The 23,875-nt window shown below is 36.9% G+C and overlaps 1 protein-coding gene across 1 annotated transcript in view; it reads left to right on the top strand.

Moving 5' to 3' along the window:
• TDRD3 (tudor domain containing 3) overlaps positions 1-15,087 on the top strand; it is a 134,938-nt gene extending 119,851 nt beyond the window's left edge. The window contains exon 14 of the mRNA XM_006882731.1: positions 14,974-15,087. Coding sequence (XP_006882793.1) covers positions 14,974-15,087 — 114 coding nt within the window. The remainder of the gene's footprint in view (positions 1-14,973) is intronic.
• The last annotated feature ends 8,788 nt before the right edge of the window (positions 15,088-23,875 follow it).

The raw sequence follows: 23,875 nt of genomic DNA, 5'->3' as shown, positions 1-23,875 counted from the left end.
ATTTCATTTTTTACAATTTCCTGTTTTCCTACATTCATACCTCATGCATTCCACATTGTTTATTAAAAGATGTCTGCAGCCGTTTCTGCTCATTTTGAATGCCTTTCCCTTTGGGCTCTACCCCTAATACTGTATCTACCCACATTCCTCTGCTGTTCATTGGATTTCAAAGGCATCATGATAGATGGAGAAAGGATTGAAGTTGTCAGTGGTTTCATCTTGCTTGGCTCCACATTCAACACCCTTGATACCAGCAGTCAAGAGATGAGGCCTACTGCATTGGGCAAGCTTGCTCTACTGAAGAGCCCTGAAGAGTACTGAAGAGCAGAGAAGTCAGCATCAGGACTGGTGGAAGAATCATCAACATCCTGCGTTATGCAGAAGACACAACCCTGCTCGCTAAAACTGAGGAGGACTTGAAGCACTTGCTGCAGAAGGTCAAGGACTACAGTCTTCAATATGTATTGAAGCTCAACATCAAGAAAACAAAGATTCTCACCACTGGGCCAATTGGCAGCATCAGTATGGATGGTGAAGAGATTGAGATAATAGGTTTAGGTTACTTTGTTCTACAGTCAACACTCTTGGTAACAGCAGCCAGGAAATCAGGAGACGAATTGCATTGGGAAAGTCAGCTGTGTGGGACCTCTCAAGAGTACTGAAGTGCAACGATGTAGACTGGAAACTAAGGTGTGCCTGATCCAGGCTATAGTCTTTGCAATTACGTGCTATGCATTGGAGAGTTGGACAGTGAAGTTAAAGGAAAATACCAGGAAAATATTTATCTTTGTTTTATTGACTATGCACTAGTATTTGGCTATGTAGATCAGAACAAGTTATGGACAATATTGTGAATACTGGCAATTACAGAACTCTTTAATTGGACTCTTGTGGAACCTGTACATAGGCTAAAAAGCCATTCACACACAGCAAGAGAATACTTCATGTTTTAATATCATGAAAAATGTGCGTCAGGGTTGTATTTGTCTTTCTCTTTGCCATTGAGTCAGAACTCACTCAGAACTGACCCTCCAGTGGGTTTTCCGAGGCTGTAAATTGAAAGGGAGATTTCTTCATCTTTCTTCCTTGGAGCAGCTGATGGATTGGTTTCCTTTGAGTTGGCAGCACAACTCTTACATAATTAAGCCATCAGAACTCCTGTTCCATTTACCAACCATATTTAATATTTATGTGGTACATGCTTGTGGCTTTCTTTTTTACCCCAAGTGGATGTCAGCAGAGGAGATTTGCCAGATGAATTGGGAGTCTCTGGACCAGAATTCACCAGCATCAGGGCATGCTGGAATGGTAAAATACTGGAATGTCTGGCCACGCTTACAGGATGAGGGCGAGTGTCTTGTGAATCCCAATGTCAGCTGGATGCAACCTCTTGCGTCTTGAAGAGAGGCAAGTATGGAACACTCTGGATGTTTGTGGCTTTCTTTTTGCCCCAAGTGGGTGTTAACAGATTTGCCAGATGAATTGGGGATCTCTGGCCCAGAATTCACCAGCATTTGGGCGTGCCAGAATGGTAAAATATGGTAGGGTCTTTGGGCCACAGGTCCTTGGGCCTGTTTTTAATTGTTTTTGGTCAAACATTCCTCTAGGTCGTATAGCCCTAGTGTATCCACTTGCCATACAGAGGTAACTTGTGCTTGCTGTGAATCTGAACACTGTGACACTGATGTGTCAAATGCAATAATGTTTACCCATGGTGGACAGTGTTTGGTGAAGCTCTTCGAAATGTTTACCCATGGTGGACAGTGTTTGGTGAAGCTCCTCGATTAAAACATGCTTGGAAGCAGGAGTGGCATCTACTTCCATAATAGCTTGCCTCCGGAAACCCTACGAACCTGGAGAAAGGATGAAAGTCACACAAGCGTTGAGGACTTTCGTTCATAGGGTCACTATGAGTCGCCTGTGACTTGATGGCACTTAACAACAACAACAAACAACATAACTCTTGTTATGTGCCAGCAAGTCACCTGCAACTCATAGCGACCCTATGTACAACAACTCTGAAGCCTGCCCTGTCCTGAGCCTGTCTCACTGACTAATACACCTAATCTCATTGCCCAGTTACTGTATCAATCCATCTCATCCGGGATCTTCCTCTCCTGTGCTGTCTCTCCACCCTTCCAAGTATGATGTCTTACTTCACGGACCAGTCTCTCCTGGCTACATGCCCAAAGTATGTGAGATGGCTCTTCAAAATCCTAGCCTACAAGGAGAGACTTGGTTTCACTCTCTCTAAGGCAGACCTCTATGTTTTCTTGGTGGTCCATGCATGTTAAAGACTCTTCTCCAGCACCACAACTCAAAGGCATCAATTCTTCTGTCACACTAGAGAATTCAAAGAAGAATGCACTCTCAGGTTTGGAAATTTGCATCCTGCAAGCTTGAAGTCTATTAGACCTGATGCCTAACAACAGCATTGTATTGAATGGAAGTTGGACAATGAATAAAGACTGAAGGAGAGCTGTTGCTTTTGAATTATGGTATTGGGATCAATGTCAAGAAGATAAAGATTCTCACCACTGGACCAATTGGCAGCATCAGGATGAATGGTAAAGAGATTGAGATTGTTAACAACTTTAATCTGCTTGGCTACACTGTCAACACTCTTGGCACCAGTATCCAGGAAATCAAAAAACGTATTGTGATGGGAAAGTCTGCTGTTAGGGACCTCTCTAAAGTACTCAAGAGCAACGGTGTCTCTCTGGAGACTTAAGGTGCATCTGATACAGGCTATGGTCTTTGCAATCACTTGTTATGCATCAGAGAGTTGGACAATGACTAGGGAGGACAGAAGGAGAATTGATGCCTTTGAGCTGTGGTGCTGGAGAAGAATATTGAATGTACCATGGACTGCCAAGAAAACAGATTCATACTGGAGAGGATTAAACCAAGCAACTCCTTGGAGGCAAGGATTCTGGGGTTTCGTCTGACATACTTTGGACATGTTGTAAGGAGCGACATGTCCTCGGGAAGGGACATCATGGTTGGGAGGGTGGTGGGACGGTGCAAGAGGGGAATACCCTTTATGAGGTGGATTGATTCAGTGACTGAGTTAATTGGGATGGGTGTGTCAGAGGCAGTGTTATGGCACAGGACAGAGCAGGGTTTAGGGCTGTCATACATAGGGTCCCTCTGAGCCGCAAGCGACTTGATGGCACATAACAACAACAGTAATACCATGGAATGCCAGAAGACCAAACAAATCTGTCCTGAAAGAAGTATACTGAAATACTCATTGAAATTGAGGATAGCAAGATATTTCTTTTGCTCATGCTCTTAGGAGAGACCGGTCACTAAGAACATTGTGATTAATAAAATAGAGATTCAGGGCAAATGTAGAAGACGTTCAATGTGCTGGATAGACATAGTGGCTGCAGAAATGGATTTAAAAAGCAAGGATTGTGATGATTCAGGTAGAACAGTGTTTCATTTTGTACCATTTTCTAGTATGAGTCTGAACCAAGTTGAAAGCACCTAGCAACAAAAACAATGTTCTTTTATCCTAAGTTGTTGGAAATGTTTTACCTTGATAATTTTTGGGTTAGGTCTTTGTGATACTTCTCTTTGAGTAATCTAATTATAAAAAATTACAACAGGTTCTTCTAGATTTGTAAAATTAATCATTTTTTAAAGGCCAACTTTTCAGATGCTAAGCATTTCTTAATATCATTGAGAGAAGAAAAATCCCTAAACATATTGAGAGTAAAAGTGTTTCCTTACCATCAAGGTATTTTGTTACTTCCCTACTTAGTTTATTGAGATCAAGTTGTATAAATGGTTGAGAATGGGAAGATTAGAATTTTATCTGTTCAAAATCTTGTCATACCCAGAATGCTCACATGTGTCTGGTTACCATAAATATTTGTAAAATTAATAAAATAACTCATTCATATACTTTCTTTAAGATAACTAAGAGACATATTCATGTTCCTATATTACATATGAGGAGAGCTAGAAGAAACACATAACCAATAATTTGTCTGAAATAACATGTCATTGAGCTGATAGTTCAGGTTTAAGGCTTACTAACATCGTCCTTGATATTACACTTTACCTATAAATGTAGACAATTACAATTAAAAGTGAAGATTTTATATGAACATGACATTAAAGTGAATATATGAATATGATATTAAAGTGTCCAGCATGTCATTAGGTGCCATCAAGTCAACTGTGACTCATAGTGACCCTAAATATAAAGAACACAACCATGTCAAGTCCTGTACTATCCTCGCAATTAGTACTGTGCTTAAGCACATTGCTGCAGTCAGTGGCTCAGTCCAGTTTATTATATTTTCCTTTCTTTCACAGACATTCTACTTTTCCAGGTGCGATACTCTTTACTAGAATTTGACCCTTTCTGTTAACATGCCAAAAATAATGAGACAGTCTCACAATTTTTGCTTGTAAGGAGTACTCTGCACTCTTACTATGTTAAGTTTATATCTAATGGTTAATGGGGACTCTGATGGTGTAGTCTGTTGAGAGTTGTACTAACCCAGAGACTGTGTTTTCAGTGGTTAGAATTCACCTGTCACGTAGAGAAAGATGGGCAGTCTCCTTCTGTTATCATTTACAGCCTTAGAAACAAGACAGAGCATTGCTGTGTGTCAGAACCAACTTCATGGCAATGAGTTTGAGGTTTTTTATGTGGTTATTTCTGTCCTCATAATCCTTTTACCTACTTAATAAATTCAGTTTTAAGTCCTCACAGATTTATAGTATTTCATAGATAGATGTGTATATGTATGTGGATACAGGTATCAGATGATAGTTTTCATTCGTGATCTGAATATGGTCAGAATCATCAACTGTAAGTGATGCTGAAAGATGGATGAATTTTACACTGTAGAGATCAGATTGCTGATTGCTGTGGAAATTCACGTTTTTAAAACTATTATTTTATTATAGTATACAGTGACTAAGAGCACACTGATGCTAGTGCTGTCCCAGAAGGCGATTGTCCATTAATGTACGATCTTAATTTGGGATTAAGTTTTGAAATGACTATTTTTTTAATATATTAGGAAAATAATTCTCTATCAGTATACAATGAAGTAGACCTGGGAATAGATTAAGAGGATTCTGTCTGTTGACAGGCACAACGTGAGCAAACAGTGATTGTGCAGCTGCTAGAACAGTAAAGCCATGTTTGATTGCACTGATAGGTTTCACAGCACTGGAAATAACAGCATTGTGTTCCTGGCAGCCCATACTTGGATTATTATTCTGAGTACTAGGATACATAGACCAAAACCTGTTGTAGTTGTATTGGTTCCAATTCATAGTGATCTTATAGCTTAGAATACAATTGCTCCACAAAGTTTCCAAGACTGTAATATTTATGGAAACAGATTGCCATAATTTTCTCTCCAGAGCAGGAATGGCTGGTAAATTCGAAACACTGAATTTCTGGATAGCGGCCAAGTCCTTAACCACCTTGGCACCAGGGATCCTTACTGGGGTTTCAACAAACTCTTGTTAAGGTACAAAGAATGGTAATATCTAAAGTGTATAAAGGAAATTAAAACAAGTTTGGAAGCAGGAGTGGCATCCACTTCCAAAATAGCTTGCCTCTGCAAACTCTATGAACCTGGAGAAACAAAGAAGGTTCATAGGGTCGCTGTGAGTTGCTTATGACTCTATGGCATTTAACAACAACGTAGAGAGAGCTCAGTTGGCCTAATGGACAGAAAGTGATGCTACCAAGCCAAAGGTGGGTGAATTTAACCTGTGGTCCTCAGGCCTATTTTAATTGTTTTTGGACAAATATTCTTCTAGGTGGTATAGCACTGCTCTGTCAGTTTGCTATACAGAGATAACTTGTGGCTGTGATGCTCAACACTATGACCCTGATATGCCAAATGCGATATTGGTCACCCACGGCGGACAGCGTTTGGCAGAGCACCCCGGCTGAAACAAGCTTGTAAACAGGAGTGGCAACCACTTCCGAAATAGCTGTCTCTGGAAACCCTATCAAGTTGGAGATACGAAGAAAGTTCATAGGGTCACTATGAGTCACCTACGACTCAGTGACATTTAACAACAAACATAAAGGAAATAAGTGATGAGTGAGATGGAGATTCTAGAATTAATGTACTTGATGAATGGCTCCAGAAATTGAATCTTTATTTTGAGGAAATAAAAGACTTAAGAATTAAAATACTTGTTTTTAAGTAGTTAGAAACATGTACACAGAAAAGGAATCAGACTCAACTAGAGTGCATAATGTTACAGAAATGTCGATTCTCCCTTTGTGGTAGAGGTTGTAGAGTAACGCAGGGAGTAGGGTGTACAAAGCCTGAGCTAACCAGAGGGATCTGAGTGGGGCGGGTAGCCATCCGCAAGTGATGAAGTGGATGAATTTTGCACTGCAGAGATCAGATCAGTGACTCCTGAGGTAATTCATGTTTCTAAAACTATGGTTTTATTAACTAACTGGCTATATTTATAAGAAGTATTAGCCATCTGTTATGTTTGTGTTTCACTAAAGAGAAATAATCATAGCTTATTATGTAAGCATTGTTAGTATGGGTAGGAATTGAGGGTTGTATGTGACAATGATGTTTGTTGCTTTGGGACTTTGCCTGTTTAAAAGGTTTAATTTTTAATTTTATTTCCTCTCTATCACATTCTTCTTAACTGTATAAGGATATGTAAACATCAACAGTGATTTTATTTCTATTATTAAATATTGTAATTTCTTAATTATAATTTTATCAAACATTTACTGTCATAGCTCCCTTTCCTACTCAGCCCTCAGTAATTTTGAATGGTGAATATGTACCGGTTATTTCATCAATTTTGACATGAAAATTTTTTTCTTATTTACTTTTTTAAAGTCATCTTACCATTGTAAGGTTGTTAGAGCATTGCACATTGCATGTCTCAGGTGATCAGTTACATAAAATGCACTGTGATGGTGTTTGAGTAAAACGCAGTCTGATGTTATGATTATAACGATTCAGAAAAATAATTCTTTTATCTCTTAAATTATTTTACATTAAACCACTATGTAATATATAAAAACTATATAAGTTAGGAGAGAGGGAATGAAATGGTTAACCACATGTGATTTAATACTAATATTTCCTAACCTTGAAGCTTTCAAAGTTGATGAAACTTCCTCTTACCTGCTTTGGACGTGTTCTAATCCTTGGAAAAGACTTCATGCTGGGAAAGAGAGCAAAAGAGAGAAAGACCCTTAATAGACGCAGAAACTGTCACATTAGGCGTAAAGATGGCAGAGATGTGAATTAAAGGACTGGGCTGCGTACTTTATAGAGTTTCTATGAATCATAGTTGACAGCACGTAACAACAGCAAGGTGTTATAAAACATATTAGCTCAGTCAACATATTTGAGAAAGCACTTGGTTTTGCAGAGATGATTTTCAGGCTTTAACCTGAAAACATGTTAATAGGGCAAAGATTATCCTTGCTATACTCCTCTACTTTTTTATATTGTTCCCTTATTGGTTTCTTTGTATGATATTTTATTCTATTTTAAGGGTATGCTCTAAAGGCAAGATGTTCAAAGAACTTAAGTTCATTTATTTTTAGCTTCTTTCTAAAATGTTCATGTTGTAGGCAAAGAAATGTCTGTAACTTTTGATGGATAAATTTCAACATTCTCCTTTGCAATTGTTCCCCTACTTTTGCTTTCTTTGTTCTTTTTTCCCATATAATTAAAGTAGTAGAAAGCCACAAATTTTTATTTAAAAAGCTTGTTATCAGTAAAATGAATTGTAATAGAAAAGAGTTTAGTTTGGTATGTAAATTGATTTTGGACTTCCTGAATTGATTGGCTCTTGCATTTTCTCTGACAACTTTCCCACTTGTTTGTCCAAAGAAATTTGAGGAATAGTCTTAAAAGATGCTACTTTCCTGTCTATCTAGATAGTTTAACTGTAGTGGGGCATATATAATTATTATTTTGTTCAGAATAATAGTCGCTAATAGAAATTATTTGCTAAACTCTTAATAGGTAGTATCTTGGAGTGGCTAGAGAAGTTAGGTGATACAAAGTGGTGGAATTCAGTGTGAACTGGATGAGGATTTTTTATTTTTAAACTTTACATGAAAAAAAAGAAAATGCTTTTTAGCAAGGCACACATTAAGAGTCACATATTCTTTGGATTTTGTTCTCATGATGCTTATTCTCATTTGCTTAGCCATTTATTTAAAATTGACAGTAAACTGGCTATTTTTTAAAAATTAAACAAAACTCTCTAAAGAAAGAAATGTAAATATGCCCAATTTGATGAAATGGAAAGAACTTTAACAAGCTGCCCAGGGAACTCCTTGCAGTGTGGCCACTTCCTAACTAGAGAGCTTTGAGTGCGATACTGTAAGGCTTAGTGTCATCTGGAAACTCAGGTGGTGTGTTGGTTGGTGGGTTGTTGTTGTTTTTTTTTTTTTTTTAATGAAAGAATATTCATGACTTTCATTAGATTTTAATAAAGAGGACCTCTCAAGTTTTGTTTGTTAATCTGTTATTCTTCCTTCTGTGGGTCCATAGTGAGTATTAACCAAAAGGATACCAAGTCTCCAGTGGTTCAGATACAACAGTTACTACCTGGGAGAAAAGAGGGTGGTCTCTTCTTGTTAAGATTTACAGACTCAGAACCTACAAAGATCTTTATAAGTTAGAGATTCATCAGCAGACAAATACTGTCCTAGATAAACAATGAATGCAGCTTTTTGATGTTTTGTTGAATTTTCATGCTCAAATAGTTGATATTAAAGTAGAAAAATAAAAGTAAAGAAAACCGTAGTTATGCTAGAGGAGAGACAATGATAGGTAGTGTACAGTTTTGTTTTTACCTGCACTTAAGAATCCAGTTTTTCCTTCATGTTAAGTTTTGTTGTCTTTGATTGTGCTTCATTTAGAGGTACATAGACTAAAACACATTAGCTATTGAGGTACTTTCATAATATCATTTTATGGAATCACCAATTTTGATGTATTGTGATTTTTAAAAATACATTCTTTAAAAAGAGATCAGAACATCAGTGAAATTAATGTCTCACAGCCTGTCTACAAGTCTGTCTGGTACAGCAATAAAAGTATTCTATTAGGTCAGCCATGAGTTTGAAAACCAGTCTTTTAGTAATTAGAACTTACTGGAGTTGTTTTGTCTGGAGTGGTTGTTTCTGTTTTGCTTCCCCTCTCATTTCTTTTTTTTTCTGTTTTTGATTTGTTGGGGTTTTTTTGTTTGTTTGATCATAAACTATTTTGGTTACATATCATTTGAGATGGCACATTAAAGTCCCTAGAGACCAATTTCCCACTATATTTTATTCTAACATAAAATTTACCAAAAGATTAAAAGTAGAATAAGTCCATCTGATCACAAATATACTGTATTCTAAATGTATGTAAAATATCTTTCTCACATATGTTAATGAAGTCAGAATTTTTCTCTCAGTCAGATAATTACTTTCATGAGGCATTTAATTTGTAAGACCCAAAAAGAACGGTTTATATTTTCTCCGTGATAGAAGGTAAATGGGAAGTTCCAGTCCATATTTTTCACTTTTCTCATTATTTTTATATTTATTTCTATTATTGTCACTTGACTTAACTGGTGTCCAGAAGAGGCCTCTGGTAGCCTAGTCTATAAGGAGTTGTGTTGCTAAACCCAATAGTAGGTGACTCGAATCCACCAACTGGTCTTTGGGAGAAGGATGGGCATTTTCCTCTCAAGCAATTTACAGCTTTTCGAAAACCCACTGGCGAGTCAATTAAGGGTCAGTTCTGACTTGATGGGAGTGAGTGATTTAAGTATACAGCAGCCCTTGAATTAGATCAGGCAGCTTTGTGCTTTAAAGTCTTCTGAGCTTGTAAGGGTTGAGGAAAAGAAAACCAAGGGGGGAGTTCTAATATTTGTAATAGACAAATGTAAAAACACTCATTGCAACTTGTGTTCTTAAGTTTGTATTGCAATTCTACATACAATTTCATTTGAAAGAAGTATATCACATTTATCAAAATAATAATAAATTTTAAATATGATTTTTCAGATTACACTGTTTATTTAGATTGTTTCTGATTCCTGTGATAGTTTTAAACTCCATTGGGCCTATAGTCCTGATCTTTGTTAAAGGCAAGTAAGACTGCGTCAGAAGAATGTGTTGTAGCTTACTTATGGTACAAATTGCATGAGCAAAGAGTATCTTCTGTTTTATTGAGACTCCGTTTTCTCCATAAAACTCCGATTTTATGATTATTTTAATTCCAGGTTACCAATGGCCTGGTTGTGTTTAGGGCATAAGATTATGAATTAAACGAAATAAATTAAGGCTCAGTGTGACCATATTACATAGACCTCATGTGTATAGTTGTTACCCATCATCTTTACAGAAAAAAACCCACACTAGGTTAACTTTTATTTTCAATATTTATTCTAAGGTGTTAGAATAGTGGTGGTGGTGTGATGTTTGTTTGTCATCGAGTTGCAGTCAGCCCATAGTTGACCCTTCAGCAAGTTTTTAGAGGCAGAAAATTACACAGAAGGAGATGGCCTATCTTTCTTCTGTGGAGCAGCTGGTGGATTCAAATGGTATACCTTTAGGTTGACAGCACCCTTCCGTTCTAGACCACCAGAGCTCACTTATATTGGTATTATTGACCTAAAATATTTTAAGTTTTAGTTTTTTGATTAATTACAAGATGTTTTGGGGAAACAAGTATTTGTTTATAGTGATTGTTTGCTTAGATTTATATAAAAATTATCTCTATAAACTGACTATACAAGCTAACCATTCAGACAAAGGTGACCTGGAAAACACAAACTCAGTAGTTCTAATGTGGATCCTTTAAATGTGAATCCTATAAAGAGAGTAGTACTACTGGGCTCAAGTGTGTCAGACAGGATGAGGATGGAGAGGATAGGACAGGATTCAGATGTGTTATTCATAAGGTCGCTGTGAGCCATTCTTGACCCGTAGCACCTAACAATAATAACATTTTATTGTTCAAACTGTCTTAGATTTCAAGGGTAATTATTTCATTTACCTGGCATAAATTTCCTATGCTGGTGTATGTTTTCAGACCACTGTATAAATTCTGTTAAGAGGAACTGAAAACAAATTTTCATTAAATTATAGGAAAATTGCTATTGAAGGTTGGTAGCAACTACTGTTTTTCTCTACAAAGAGAATACTATACTGCCAACCAAATATCTTATCAATCCCTCCTCACAGAGTGTGGCTTTGGGATAATGTTGAAGGAGCAGTATTTTAAGTTCATTAAGTCAGTCCGAACATAACCTGGAGCAGTGGGGGAGTATTGCATGTATTGTCAGCAAATAGAAACCAATAAAATGCTCCACCAGGAGTTGAATAATTTAGGTTCTAGAGACAGAGGAAAAGATGTCCAGAAAGAGGGAAAATTTTGCTGTGCACCTCTTTCTTATTCTGGACTGTTGTCACACAAAAAATGGCTAATCATACATTCAAACAGTTCTTACCTTCATCTGCTTCATTATATATCCGCTCTTAGTTACTCCCCAAACCCCCTGTCAATAAAGAAAAATGGAAAATAAATAACTAAAGAGTTAAAAACTTAAAGCAGTTAATTAAAAAAAAATTGAGGGGAAAGAGTGCCAAAACCAAAGTTAACTCTTCCCCAGGCTGCCCTGCACTTAGACAAGAAGAAGGTTCCTCTCCTCCTTCCTTCACCTAGTCCAAGACTGACACTATTGACATTTTGGAAGCAGTAATTCTTTTGGTAGTGGACTGTACTCTGTGTTACAGGATATAGGACCACGTCCTTCATTTGTATCTACTTGATACCTCTTAGTTGTGATGAGTAAAAATATTGGCAGATCCCTTCTGTGAGGCAAAGCCACTCACAGGTGAGAGGAACAGATGTATCTTCTTCCTTAGAGTTCTAGTTTGTGTATTTAGCTATACTTCATTGTGTTTCTTTAGGACACAGAATCTGACTTCTATTTAAGCTTCAAACCTCCAACTGAAGTGTGTTGTAGATTCCAAGTGACTAATTTGCAATGTACTTTTGTAACACTACTTATAAATGAGGGAATACATGATTATTACTCCGTTCATTCTCACTCCAGACACACTAAGCACTAATGAGAATTTAGTTCTGGCCTGTCAAATGCATTTTATAGACAAAATTGTGTATTTCCTTTTAGTATTGATGTTGTGCATCCACATATATGTCGTTTGATTTATGTTAGAGGTTGGCAATATTGCTACATTTTTAACATTTTAGTTAAAAGGGATAACAAATCGTGAATTTTGGCATTGAGTAAGTTATATATTTTAAATATTGATATATTCTGTCTTTTAAAACTAAGTTTTATTTGATATTAGAACATGGCTTAGATGAACAAATATCCAAGGTTCAATAAAGTGGTTGTAAATCTCAAAAGGTTACTTGAAAATTATATTGGAAGATTTCAATTTATAAAGTTATAAGTATTTTTAGGAACCCTGGTCTGAGAGTCATTAAACAAGATTGTCCTGGTCCTGCCTTTGCCGCCAGTGAACTCTTTAACTTGGGCCAGACCGTTTATGCTCTGGATTCTTAGTTACATCATCTTTAAGATTTAGCTTCAGACTTTTCATGCTCTGTAATAAGATCAGATTTTAAACATATGCTAATAAACTATGAAATGAAATTAATTTCCTAAAAGAAAAAAGATAGACTAGAGGAAGAACAAGGTATATATTTTATCCAAAGATGACTCAAAGTATACTGATTTATTAATATACTGGCATAATAAATACAAAGAGATACTCGTTAAACATGAAAATTTCCCAGCTGTAGCCTCTGAAAAGTAGTTGTTGTGACTAATTTTTCCTCAACTACTTGGTGTAAAGTATATTTAAATGTTGAAGAGGCAAAGATTGTGCCTTTGAAAATAATAGAAAACCAGCCTGTCAAAATAATCTTTTTGGTTTCTGCTATATCTTAAAAGGTGGTGAAGACATCAAATAATGTGAAACGACTCATAGTCAGTCATGCATATAAAGCTACTTAATTGGCTCTGGATAGTATACTAGGCGGATATTTTAAACATAGTAGAGACAGCCATTCAAGTAACATTTATTTTATAAATTCAGCTCACTCAGCAAATGCCATGTCCTGCAGGAGACACTGTAACTTACTGATGGTGGATAGACTTTTTAGTATTCTCCAGCTAGTTGTGTGAAGAAAAATAACATTTCATTTCTAACTTTTGAAATAATTCCTTCATCTCCTGTAATGCTAAATATATTTTCATTCTTCTCAGTTCATATGCAAAGCTTCAGATGTTACAATTTATTATAAAATTAAATAACATCATTTTTAATGTAGGTATAATATTGGATTGTCATCATTCAGAATGGTGACCGGAATAATAAAAAAAGTACCTCCTTTCCTTAAACACTTTTGTATTCTTCTTGTGTTTTAAATGCCTTGCTAAATTACAGACTTAATACCTGATGCTTCTAAATGTTTTGAGACTAATTGTTAATGAAAAGGGCTGAGGGAGGGAGAGTCAATCTGGAAGTTTGTCTCTAAAAATGTACTTATTAATTCAGACCAGATATGGTGTCAGATTTTAACATTCTCTTGTTTATGAGGTGATTATCTAAATGTGATCACTTATATTTTTCTATTATTTCTTTTATATGCAAGTACAGTGAGGCAGAAGGATTTAAGCAGCAGTGTGCGTTTAAAAACTCATCTTTGTTTGAAAAGTATTAGGATGAAGTTACAAAGCATTCCTGGGCTTCAGTTTCCTTTATATAAAGTGGAAATAATAGCTTTTTCATAAGAATACTGAGAAGGATCCTAATAATGAGAGTTATGCCCATGCCAAATAGTAAATATCACTGCTAGATAAAAGGATTTGATTAGATTATTTTATTGTCTTTGTATTTCCATCTTGCAACATTGCAGTAGTTGGATCTGTAAAAATTTAGAGAATAAAATTTAGACTTTCATATAATTTTCTGTGCTATTAATGGGGTCAAAATAAAGGAGTATTTTGGGAAAGAAAAATCAAAGATAATGTGTGGAGGAGGAAGAAATCGGATGAATTTCTAAATGCATTTTACCATGCTCTGAGAATTATGGTGGAATCTTAACTCTCTGCTTAGGGAAATAAATGCTATGTCTTTCGTAACAAAATTGAGAGCCAGTGTTGTTGTTGTTTTCCTGTCTGTGAAAGAAATATAGCAGCATTAATAAACACCAAAATAACAGGGTGGCAGCACTCAGTAAGAAACCAGTGTGGCTTTTGGCTACATTTCTGTTGCTTCTAATTCCTTCTAAAATGTTATAATTAACTTTACCCTTTCTGTTGTTTAATCTGCTTATCCTAATTTCCCCATGCTATTTCTTGAGCTGATTGAACTACCCCTGCAGTAAGAAGGCAAAAAATAATTTTGTGTCTTACTTTGGTGATTTTTCAGTGTTGCATGAAGCTTTCTTTATGTATAAATTATCTTTTCCCCCATCCTATTTCTTTTCCCTTCCTCTAGATAGGTTCTTAATGCTGTTCACGTTTTCATCAGATGAGAACATAGAGCTAAATCTTCAGCCTCTTTTCCATAACTTGCAGAACCCACATTCATGATTGATATCTAGAAATATTCAGAAGCCCAAATAGTCAAGAAATTTTATTGTAACAATTCATTTTCTATGTTTTCACCATGTTTTGTAAAATCATTTGATGAGATAAGTCTGTTATTATTTGGAAGTAGTTTTCTTTTCTAGGATTAAATTTTAATTGTCTCACTAGGAATTTAATTTTCTATTATTGGGGACCAGAAAGTTTCAACAATATTCCTGCCTTCCCCCCACACCCTCATCACCTTACTGTAAATTGGCAGATGTGACTCTTAGGGCAGCTTAATAGGGTATATCATAAAGTATTTTGTATTTAGTAAACTTGGACCTAGGTTGAACTTGTTAAATCACTACTCTTTGCAAATAGGAGGAAGGCACCTATGACCAGACTCTGGAGTTCCGCCGAGGTGGTGATGGCCAGCCAAGACGATCGACTCGGCCAACCCAGCAGTTTTACCAACCTCCCCGTGCTCGGAACTAACACAAAAGGTAAAAATTACAATGCAAGATGATTTCGGTGTAGTGAAATATGCTGTTCATGGCTTTTATCTTTGATTTCTCTTGTTTCTTTCCTGCCATATTGAATTAATTGCCTGTCTTTTAGAATATTTTCATGTATTTGGCAGTGTTCCCATAGCTTTGATTCAAACCATTATCATGTCTTTCCTATTATTATAGCCTCTTAACCTGTTTTTTCCCTCTTACCTCTAGTCTCAACTATCACTAGAGTAATTGCACTGTCACTCTTCTGAAATATTTTAAGTTAGATAAACCATATAGATACAGTGTCTTGTTTAAAATTCCCATTGACCTGATTGCTTCAGGATCAAGTTTAAATTCATTGTAAAAGGCTACAGAATTTATCCCCCATCCAGTTCTTTAGCCAACCCTTTGCCACTCACTATAAAACTACCTATCTTACAGTCAAAACACCGTTCTCAATCCTGAGACACCCTGTCATGACTTCAAGTTATTGCCCAAGCTGTCTACTCTGTCTAGGAAGCTTTCCCCTTGCTTGTTATTCATACTTCAAATTCAGTTTCAAATATCAACTTCATTTTAAATTCTCTACAACTCCCCCTGTCAAGATGAACTGTACCAATTCTTGTATGTTTTCAGAACTTTATGATACTATACATAGTTTGAGGACTAAGGTACACCTCACTGAGGCCATGGTCTTTTCATTCTCTTGCTATGCAAGAGAGCTGGACAGTGAATAAGGATGACAGAAGGAGAATTGATGCCTTTGATCTGTGGTGTTGGAGAAGAGTACTAAACAACCCATAAACTGCTAAAAGAACAAAAGTTATGTCTGGGAGTAGGTACAGCCAGAGTGCTCTTTGGAGGCAAAGCTGAAGCTTTGTCTCACATAGATTGAACATGTTGCTAGGAAAGATAATTCCTTGAAGAAAGATATCCTGCTTGGGAAGCTAGAGGTATGGTGAAAGAGAGGAAGCCCCTTAACCTGATAGATTGATATAGAACTGCAGCAGTGGGCTTGAGTGTGTCAGAGATTGTGAGGACGGTACAGGACAGGAAGACAGGGTTCATTCATATCTGTTGTTCATAGGATCGCTCTGATTCGTACTCTACTCAATGGCACCAAATAACACCATAGTTAGAAAACAGAATGGGAGGAAAAACTCACCCCAAAACCTTCATGTTTAAAAACTGCTTAATGTTAGCATGGTTTGTATTATACTATACTTACAAACTTATTTTCCATCAGTTGCTGCTGCAAGTCCTCTTTTCTTGTGTATTTACTCCTTTCCCCTTATGGCTGTGAGGACAGGAAAGAAAAGAGATATAAGAAAACAAAGGACCAAATAAATGCCAACCTGAATAATTTATTTTTGATGTTTAATTACAATTCTTTTTAATAAAAGTTTCATTGGATAAATATAACCCAGTTTCTTGTTAAAATGTAGGCTTTGGGATTTATGTCCTCTATGGAGAAACTTTTATCCCAGAGTTTAAAGACTCTCATTACTATCTAAAAATCTTCTTCAGTAGGAAGACAAGAAATATTAAAAAAAAGGCCAGGGAATTATGGGACCAAGCTAAGGCATCTCATTCTGATAAACAAAGACCTCCTTGCTTCCTCATATATTTTTTTACAAAATAGATTTTGCTGTTTTTGACAGCATTTCTGTTTTGTCCTTATTTTCAGTGCTTTGAACATTTTTTTTTTCCTTTTAATAACTAGAATTTCCCATGACAGCTTTTGGTATAAATCATCTTATAAACAGTTTTGGACTTAGCTGTTACTTTTTTCTCAGTGTTTTCTTCTCTGTAGCAGAATTACTGAGAATTTTTCTAAGAATTGTTCTATGTTCTTCGCTCCAGTGATGCATTTTCTGATATGGTTATCCATATTGTCCCCATTAAATGATGCTCTCAGATTTTGGAACCAGCTGTGACTTTTAAGCACTTCAGAGTAGTTAGTCTGAATTGAGACATGCTGTAAGTGAAGAAAGGCACCCTGCATTTCAAAGATTAGAACAAAAAGAATGTAAAAAAATTAATAATTTTTTATTGATTATAGCTAAAATTACAATATTTTGGATATATTGAGTTAAAATAATATAAATCAAAAGACAAATTGCACTACGAAAATCTGCTCTCAGGAACCTCTCCACAGTACTGAGAAGCAACAATGTCAGTCTAGAGACTAAGGTGCACCTGATCCAAGCCATGGTCTTTGCAATTACTTGCTATGGATCAGAGAGCTGGATCATGACTACCGATGACAGAAGAAGAATCAATGCTTTTGAGTTGTGGTGCTGGAGAAGAGTCTTAAATATTCCATGGATCACCAAGAAAACAAATAAGTCAGTCTTAGAGAGGGTTTCTTCTTGGAGTCTAGGATTTTGAAGCTCTGTCTCACATACTTTGTGCATGTAGCCAAGAGGGACTAGACCTTAGAGAAGGACATCATGCTCAGGAGGGTGGAGGGACAGTGCAGGAGAGGAAGACCCTTATGAGATGGAGTGATAAAATAGTTGGGGAAAATGAGGGTAAGTGTGTTGGAGTCAGTGAGACTGGCTCAGGACAGGGCAGACTTTAGAGCTGTTGTATATAGACTTGCTATGAGTCACAGGAGACTTGGCAACACATAACAACAACACATTAAGATTAGCTTCACCTGCTTATTTCTTAGGCAATTCGACAGCACATAATAACATATTATTAAGATTAACTTCACCTACTTATTTCTTTTTCTTGTTTTAAAATGTGACTTGGTTAGATACTCAGCTGCTAACTGAAAGGTGAGATGTTTAAATTTAATAGCTACTCTGCCAGAGAAAAGCCTGGTAATCTGCTTCCGTAAAGATTACAGCCTAGGAAACCCTAGTGGGCAGCTCTACCTGTTTTTAGGGTCATCATAAGGCAGAATCCACCCCACAGCACAAAACAGCTGCAAAGTTCATGTCACATATGTGTTTCTCATGGTTAAACATTACTACTCTAGAGTCCTGTATCTTCTTTAACGTCCCCAATATATCAAGTCTGTCATTCCAAATATGAATATCATCTTTCTAATTCCTGACTCTTAACCCTTAAGTAGTAGTCTAACTACTTAGCCTAGAGTGAAGTCTAATATTAATTGGCTTCTGAGTAAACTGAGTAAAACCAATACAGCACATTTTTTCCTTTTATCATTGGTTTTTCTTTGAGCTTAAGGTAAGACCTCATCAATTAAAGATGTGTGGCCTACTGCCCACATTGTCATACAAGAACGTAATTTCAACTCTGCATTTTTCTGTAGCATGTAAGAGCATACCAAATGCTTCCTCATTGTAGCAGTCGCTATTGGTAATAAAAATCAAAGTACAGGGCATTCTGGTGGCCTCCTGGCAATACACTGTGCTGCATCCTAAAGGCACATGGTTTTATTCCAATAGCACCCCACAGGAGAAAGATGGACAGTTTCCTACTGCTTAATTAACTCTAACAACCCCCTGGCAGGTCAAACTTTGAGTCGTATCCAACTCAGTGGTACAACATGTATATATAAGGACATACACATTTTGCATTGTAAAAGATTGAACATACACTTGTAAAATAGCCACTGTGTCTCATAAAAGCAAACTGGGAAGTCCCTAAGCCCTTTCAACCCTTCCTTAGTTTCTTCCATATGTTTTATAAACTAGGATTCCCTGCAAAATTTCAGTCTGTGATTTGTGCAAAATTATTAACATAGTTAGCTGCTCGCCTAAAGGTCCATGATGGAGCACAGATGTAGTCTGATATACATGTATTTCCAGTGAATCCAAACATCATATGTCCTCCCCTCCATAACTCCTTTCAGGAGGAAGATCTGTCCCTTTGGGGATGTAGCTTTCTAAGAAATCTATCTTTACTATTTTACCCTTAAAAAAAATAATGCTTTGCTTTGGTACTGCAGACAGTTTCCCATTTGACCAAGATGCCTGGTTTGAGGTACACTTTAGACATGGTAGCAATGTGACATAGAAATTTTGTATTCCTGATGTCAAGAAGAAAATTAATTTTGAAAATGAAACAGAATTGATATCTCACTCCATGCACAGAAACTAAGTCAAATTGGCTCATATGTTTAAATATTAACAGTGAAACTATCATATTCCTTGATGAAAGCAAAGGTACCTAATATTTGACATAAATAGCCACCTATCAGATGCAATTGAAATGATACAAACAATAGAAGATAAATTAAACTGTTAACACCTTAAAATTAAATACTAATACTCATCAAAAGACATTTTCAAAAGAGTAGACAAACACAGGTAAAAGTCTTTGGCAACAACATATCTAACTAGTATCTAATCTCTCTAAATTACCTAAAAAACGTCAACAACAAAAAGAAAAAAATCAATAATAAAAATATTCGAAGAACATGAACACACACTTGACCAAAGAAGACATTCAGGTGACTAATAAATGAAGAAATGTATGAGATCATTACCATTTGAGAGATACAGATCCAAAGTTCAGTGAGATACCATCTCACCTTTGCAATTGCTTGAAAAACAAAACAAACCCAAAAGCAACCAAAAACACACAATCCAGAGAACATTAAATGCTTACAAGGTAGTGAAAAGATTAGAACTGTTAAGCATCACTGGTGGAATCATAAAACAGTACAACTACTATGGGAATAATATAGTCCTTCGTAAGGAAGCTGACCTTCATGACCTATTAATTCCACTTGGGTATACATCTGAGACCTGGAAGGGCAGTGACATGAATAGATGTGTGCACCTCTCTGCTCATTGCAGTATTGTTCCCAGTAGCAAAAAGGTGGAAGCAAACTATATGTCCATCAGAGAATGAGTGGATAAAAAACAATGTGATACATACATTGTTGTTGTTGTTATGTGCCGCTGAGTCATATGAGGGTTGCAACTCATAGCGACCCTATGTACAACAGCCCTAAACCCTGCTCTATCCTGTGCCAATCGCATTGCCTCTGACACATCCATCCCGATTACCCCAGTCACTGAATCAATCCACCTCATAGAGGGTCTTCCCCTTCTGCGTTGTCCCTCTACTCTACCCAGCATGATGTCCCTCTCCAAAGACCTGTCTCTCCTTGCAACATGTCCAAAGTATGTCAGACAAAGCCCCAGAATCTTTGCCTTTAAGGAGTAGCCTGGTTTAACCCTCTCTAGGATGAATCTGTTTGTTTTCTTGGCAGTTCATGATACATTCAATACTCTTCTCCAGCACCACAGCTCAAAGGCGTCAATTCTCCTTCTGTCCTCCCTAGTCATTGTCCAGCTCTCTGATGCATAACAAGTGATTGCAAAGACCATGGCCTGTATCAGGCACACCTTTGTCTCCAAAGAGACACCGTTGCTCTTGAGTACTTTAGAGAGGTCCCTAACAGCAGACTTTTCCATCGCAATACGTTTTTTTATTTCCTGGCTGCTGGTGCCAAGAGTGTTGACTGTGGAGCCGAGCAAACTAAAGCTGTGAACAATCTCAATCTCTCCGGCATCCATCCTGATGCTACCAATTGGTCCAGTGGTGACAATCTTTGTCTTCTTGACATTGAGCCTCAGTCCATACTGAAGGCTGCAGTCCTTGACATAGCACTGGAATATTGTAAAATAATTACTCATTGCTGGAACTGACTCATAGCTGGCCTTCCAGCAGAGTTTCAAAAGCTGTATGTAAATTGCATGGGAGCGGATTGCCCCTCTTTTTTCAGGGAGAAACTAGTGGATTCAAACCACTTACCTGTGGGTTGGCAGCACAACTCCTTATCTACTAAATCACCAAAGCGAATATCAAAGGAACAAGCAATTCTGCCTTAGAGGAAGTGGAGCTAGAGTGCCCCTTATCAGCAAGAATGGTGAAGCTTCATCTCATGTACTTTGGTGTATTATCAGGAAGGGCCAGCCACTGGCACAGGCTGCCCTACTATGAAAGATGGAGGGTGAGAAGAAGGGAAGAAGACCCTCCGTAAGTTGGATTGACTCTAACGAGGGACTGGAACACATCAGAGATGGTGAGCATGGTACGGAGTAGGGGTAGGTTCATATCCATTATTCAGAGCATCGCTAGACTCAGTAGACTCGATGGCATATAAGAATAACACCACCACAAAACATAACAGGGATAGATCTCGAGGACATTATGTTTAGTGAAATATGCCAATTACAAAAGGGCAATTACTGTTTAGTCTCACTTTTATAAAAAGTCAAGAACAGATAAATTCATTGAAAGCTGTGTTCCTTGACAGTTTACCAGGGATGAGTTGTTGTTTACCATCAAGTTGGAAGTGACCCGTCACTGACTCTCCGGTGAATTTCAAGGCAGTTAATTATTCGGGAGGAGATTGCTCATCCTTCTCTGCAGGGGTAGTCAATTTTTTTGATCGTAGATGCTTATTATTTGTGGTTATGTGAAAAGAAGAACCAAACAGAGTTAAATCAGAATGTTTTTGGCCAAGGTAAAGGATTTTGTTATTTTAAGATGCCGTCAAGTCAATTAAAATTCATAAAGACTCTGCAAACAACAGGTTTGAAACCTTGCCCTTTCCTGGGCCTTCCTCGTGGTCTCCGCCATGCTCAAGGCCATTGCTGAAGTCACTGTGTCAGTCCATCTTGCTGAGTCTCTTCCTCTCTTTTGCTGGCTCTTTACCTTTTACAGCTTGTTATCCTTTTTCAAGGACGTGTCCCTCCTGACAGCATCTCCACAGTGTGTGAGATGAAGCATCCTGTTGCAGGTCCTCCAACACAGATGTGATTATTGTTTTGGAAGTCCATGGGCTGCTAATACTCTTCACCAACACCACAATTTAAAGGCATTGATTTTCCCTCAGTATTCTTACTCATTGTCCAAGTTTCACTTGTCTGTCAGTTTACTGTTCATTAAATCAATATTTTTAAAATAAGGCTTTAGGAATATGCTGTGCATATTCTTTGTACTAAAAAAAAAATCATTGGCACATCTTCTGGTCTGATTCACGTATACTTCTCCAACAGTGAAGAGAATTGGATTCTACTTTGCACCGAATACTGAGAGCTAATTAAGACTTTCAGGAGAGAAATGGGAAAATACATTTGCATCGAGCCCAAGACTTAGACTTCATAACTCTGTCATAAATGGTATAGAAAAGTTGTAAATAGGAACTGATAGTATATAAGGTCAGGTCTTTGCTATAGTGTTGGAACCAACTCATAGATGACCCTCCATTGAGTTTTCAGAACCTGTACAGTTCTTGGAATAAGATTGTCCCGCTTTCTCCTGTAAAACACCTGTGGATTTGAATTTTTGGGATGGCAGCATGACTCTGTACCTCCTAGACCACTAAAGCTACTATGTACTGCTGTAGAACATGTTGTTGTTGTTGATTGCCACCAAGTTGAGCATGACTCACAGCAACCCAATGAACAAAAGGTCTGAAGCCTTTCTATAACTATCATCATTTATCAAAGTTCATAGAGTTTCCAGAGCAATGTTGTTTAGGAAGTGGATTTCACTCCTGCTTCCAAACACAGGAGAGCCCTTCTTCCTATCTTTGAAGCCACTCTGAATTATCTTTTTATAATTTTCTTATCTGGTGAATATAAAATGGGATTATTTTAATTTGTCTTGCTCTGATACTTAGTGAAACTGAATACCATTTCCTTTAATTCTTTAACCATAGAGTAAGCAATTATAACCTGCGGTAAAGAAGAACTCACCTTAAAAAAGGATGGTCTCAATAGATAGGGAACATTTCATGTTAAAAATTATTTCTAGAGCAAACCACTATTAACATGAATGGTTTTAATTCTAAGGAATGAAGGACCATAAGCTTTTAACGAGGAGTTGTCAAGTTTTGGTAAAAAGGCAAATAGTAAATATTTTAAGCTTTGTAGGTTATAAGAACCTCCTTTTCGATTATTTATTCTGTCACAGTAGCATAATAACAATCACAAATAGTATGTAAACAGTGAGGCTGTGTTCCAGTAACATGAAATTGGGATTTCATGTAGTCTTCATGTGTTATGAAATATTATTCACCTTTGGATATATTCTACAATCATTAAGAAAAAAATGTAAAAAGATTTATTCATGGGCCATTCCAAAAACATTGGGTGAATACTGTTAAGCATATCTCAACCACTGAAGAGTTGAAAGTAAGATTTAAAACATAGAGCCCAATCTCAACAAGCCTCAAATGTGATTTTGTTGTGTTCAAGAAGAATCAGAGATATGTCTATCAGGTAGTTCTGATTAAAGTTGTTAGAGAAAAAGCAGAGAGGATATTTGAGTTGGCATAGAGGGTTCAAAGGGAGAAACCACTGCGTGTTTCAGCTGGTTCCCTTCACAGTGCAGCTGCTCCAAGCTACACAAGAAGTCACTTGATTGTCTCACAAATCCATGTGGCTGATGTATTTATTTCCCTCCAGATTTTCAGGTAACTATGATCTTCAATTGAGTCATCCTTTAAATCGACATGCTGTAGCATATAGAAGTTCATATATGCCATTCTTCAGTCAGCAACACTGGCCAAAACTTTACATATTTAGAGATATTTCGGATGTGATTGAAGTCCCAGGAACTAAAGAGGGTTTAGATAGGCAGGTCTTAGAAATTAATTTAAAGCTCGATTTTCATAGTAACACAAGGTTCTCTAAAGACATTTCAAAAGGCATGGGAAGGCTTTAAATTAGGGGAAAGGCCAATGACTATGAGTTTCTACAGTGGCGTCAGAAGTAAAACAATGGAATCAAAAGCATTTCTTGTTAGTTACAGAACATTGCGATAGAGAGTTCTAAGTTTGTATGCAT

This window comes from Elephantulus edwardii, unplaced genomic scaffold (assembly GCF_000299155.1).
Source record: "Elephantulus edwardii isolate Elephantulus edwardi_28Jun2011 unplaced genomic scaffold, EleEdw1.0 scaffold00023, whole genome shotgun sequence".
Taxonomy (NCBI): Eukaryota; Metazoa; Chordata; class Mammalia; order Macroscelidea; family Macroscelididae; genus Elephantulus; species Elephantulus edwardii.
The sequence above is the reverse complement of the archived record's forward strand: the minus strand, read 5'-3'. Positions and strand labels throughout refer to the sequence as shown.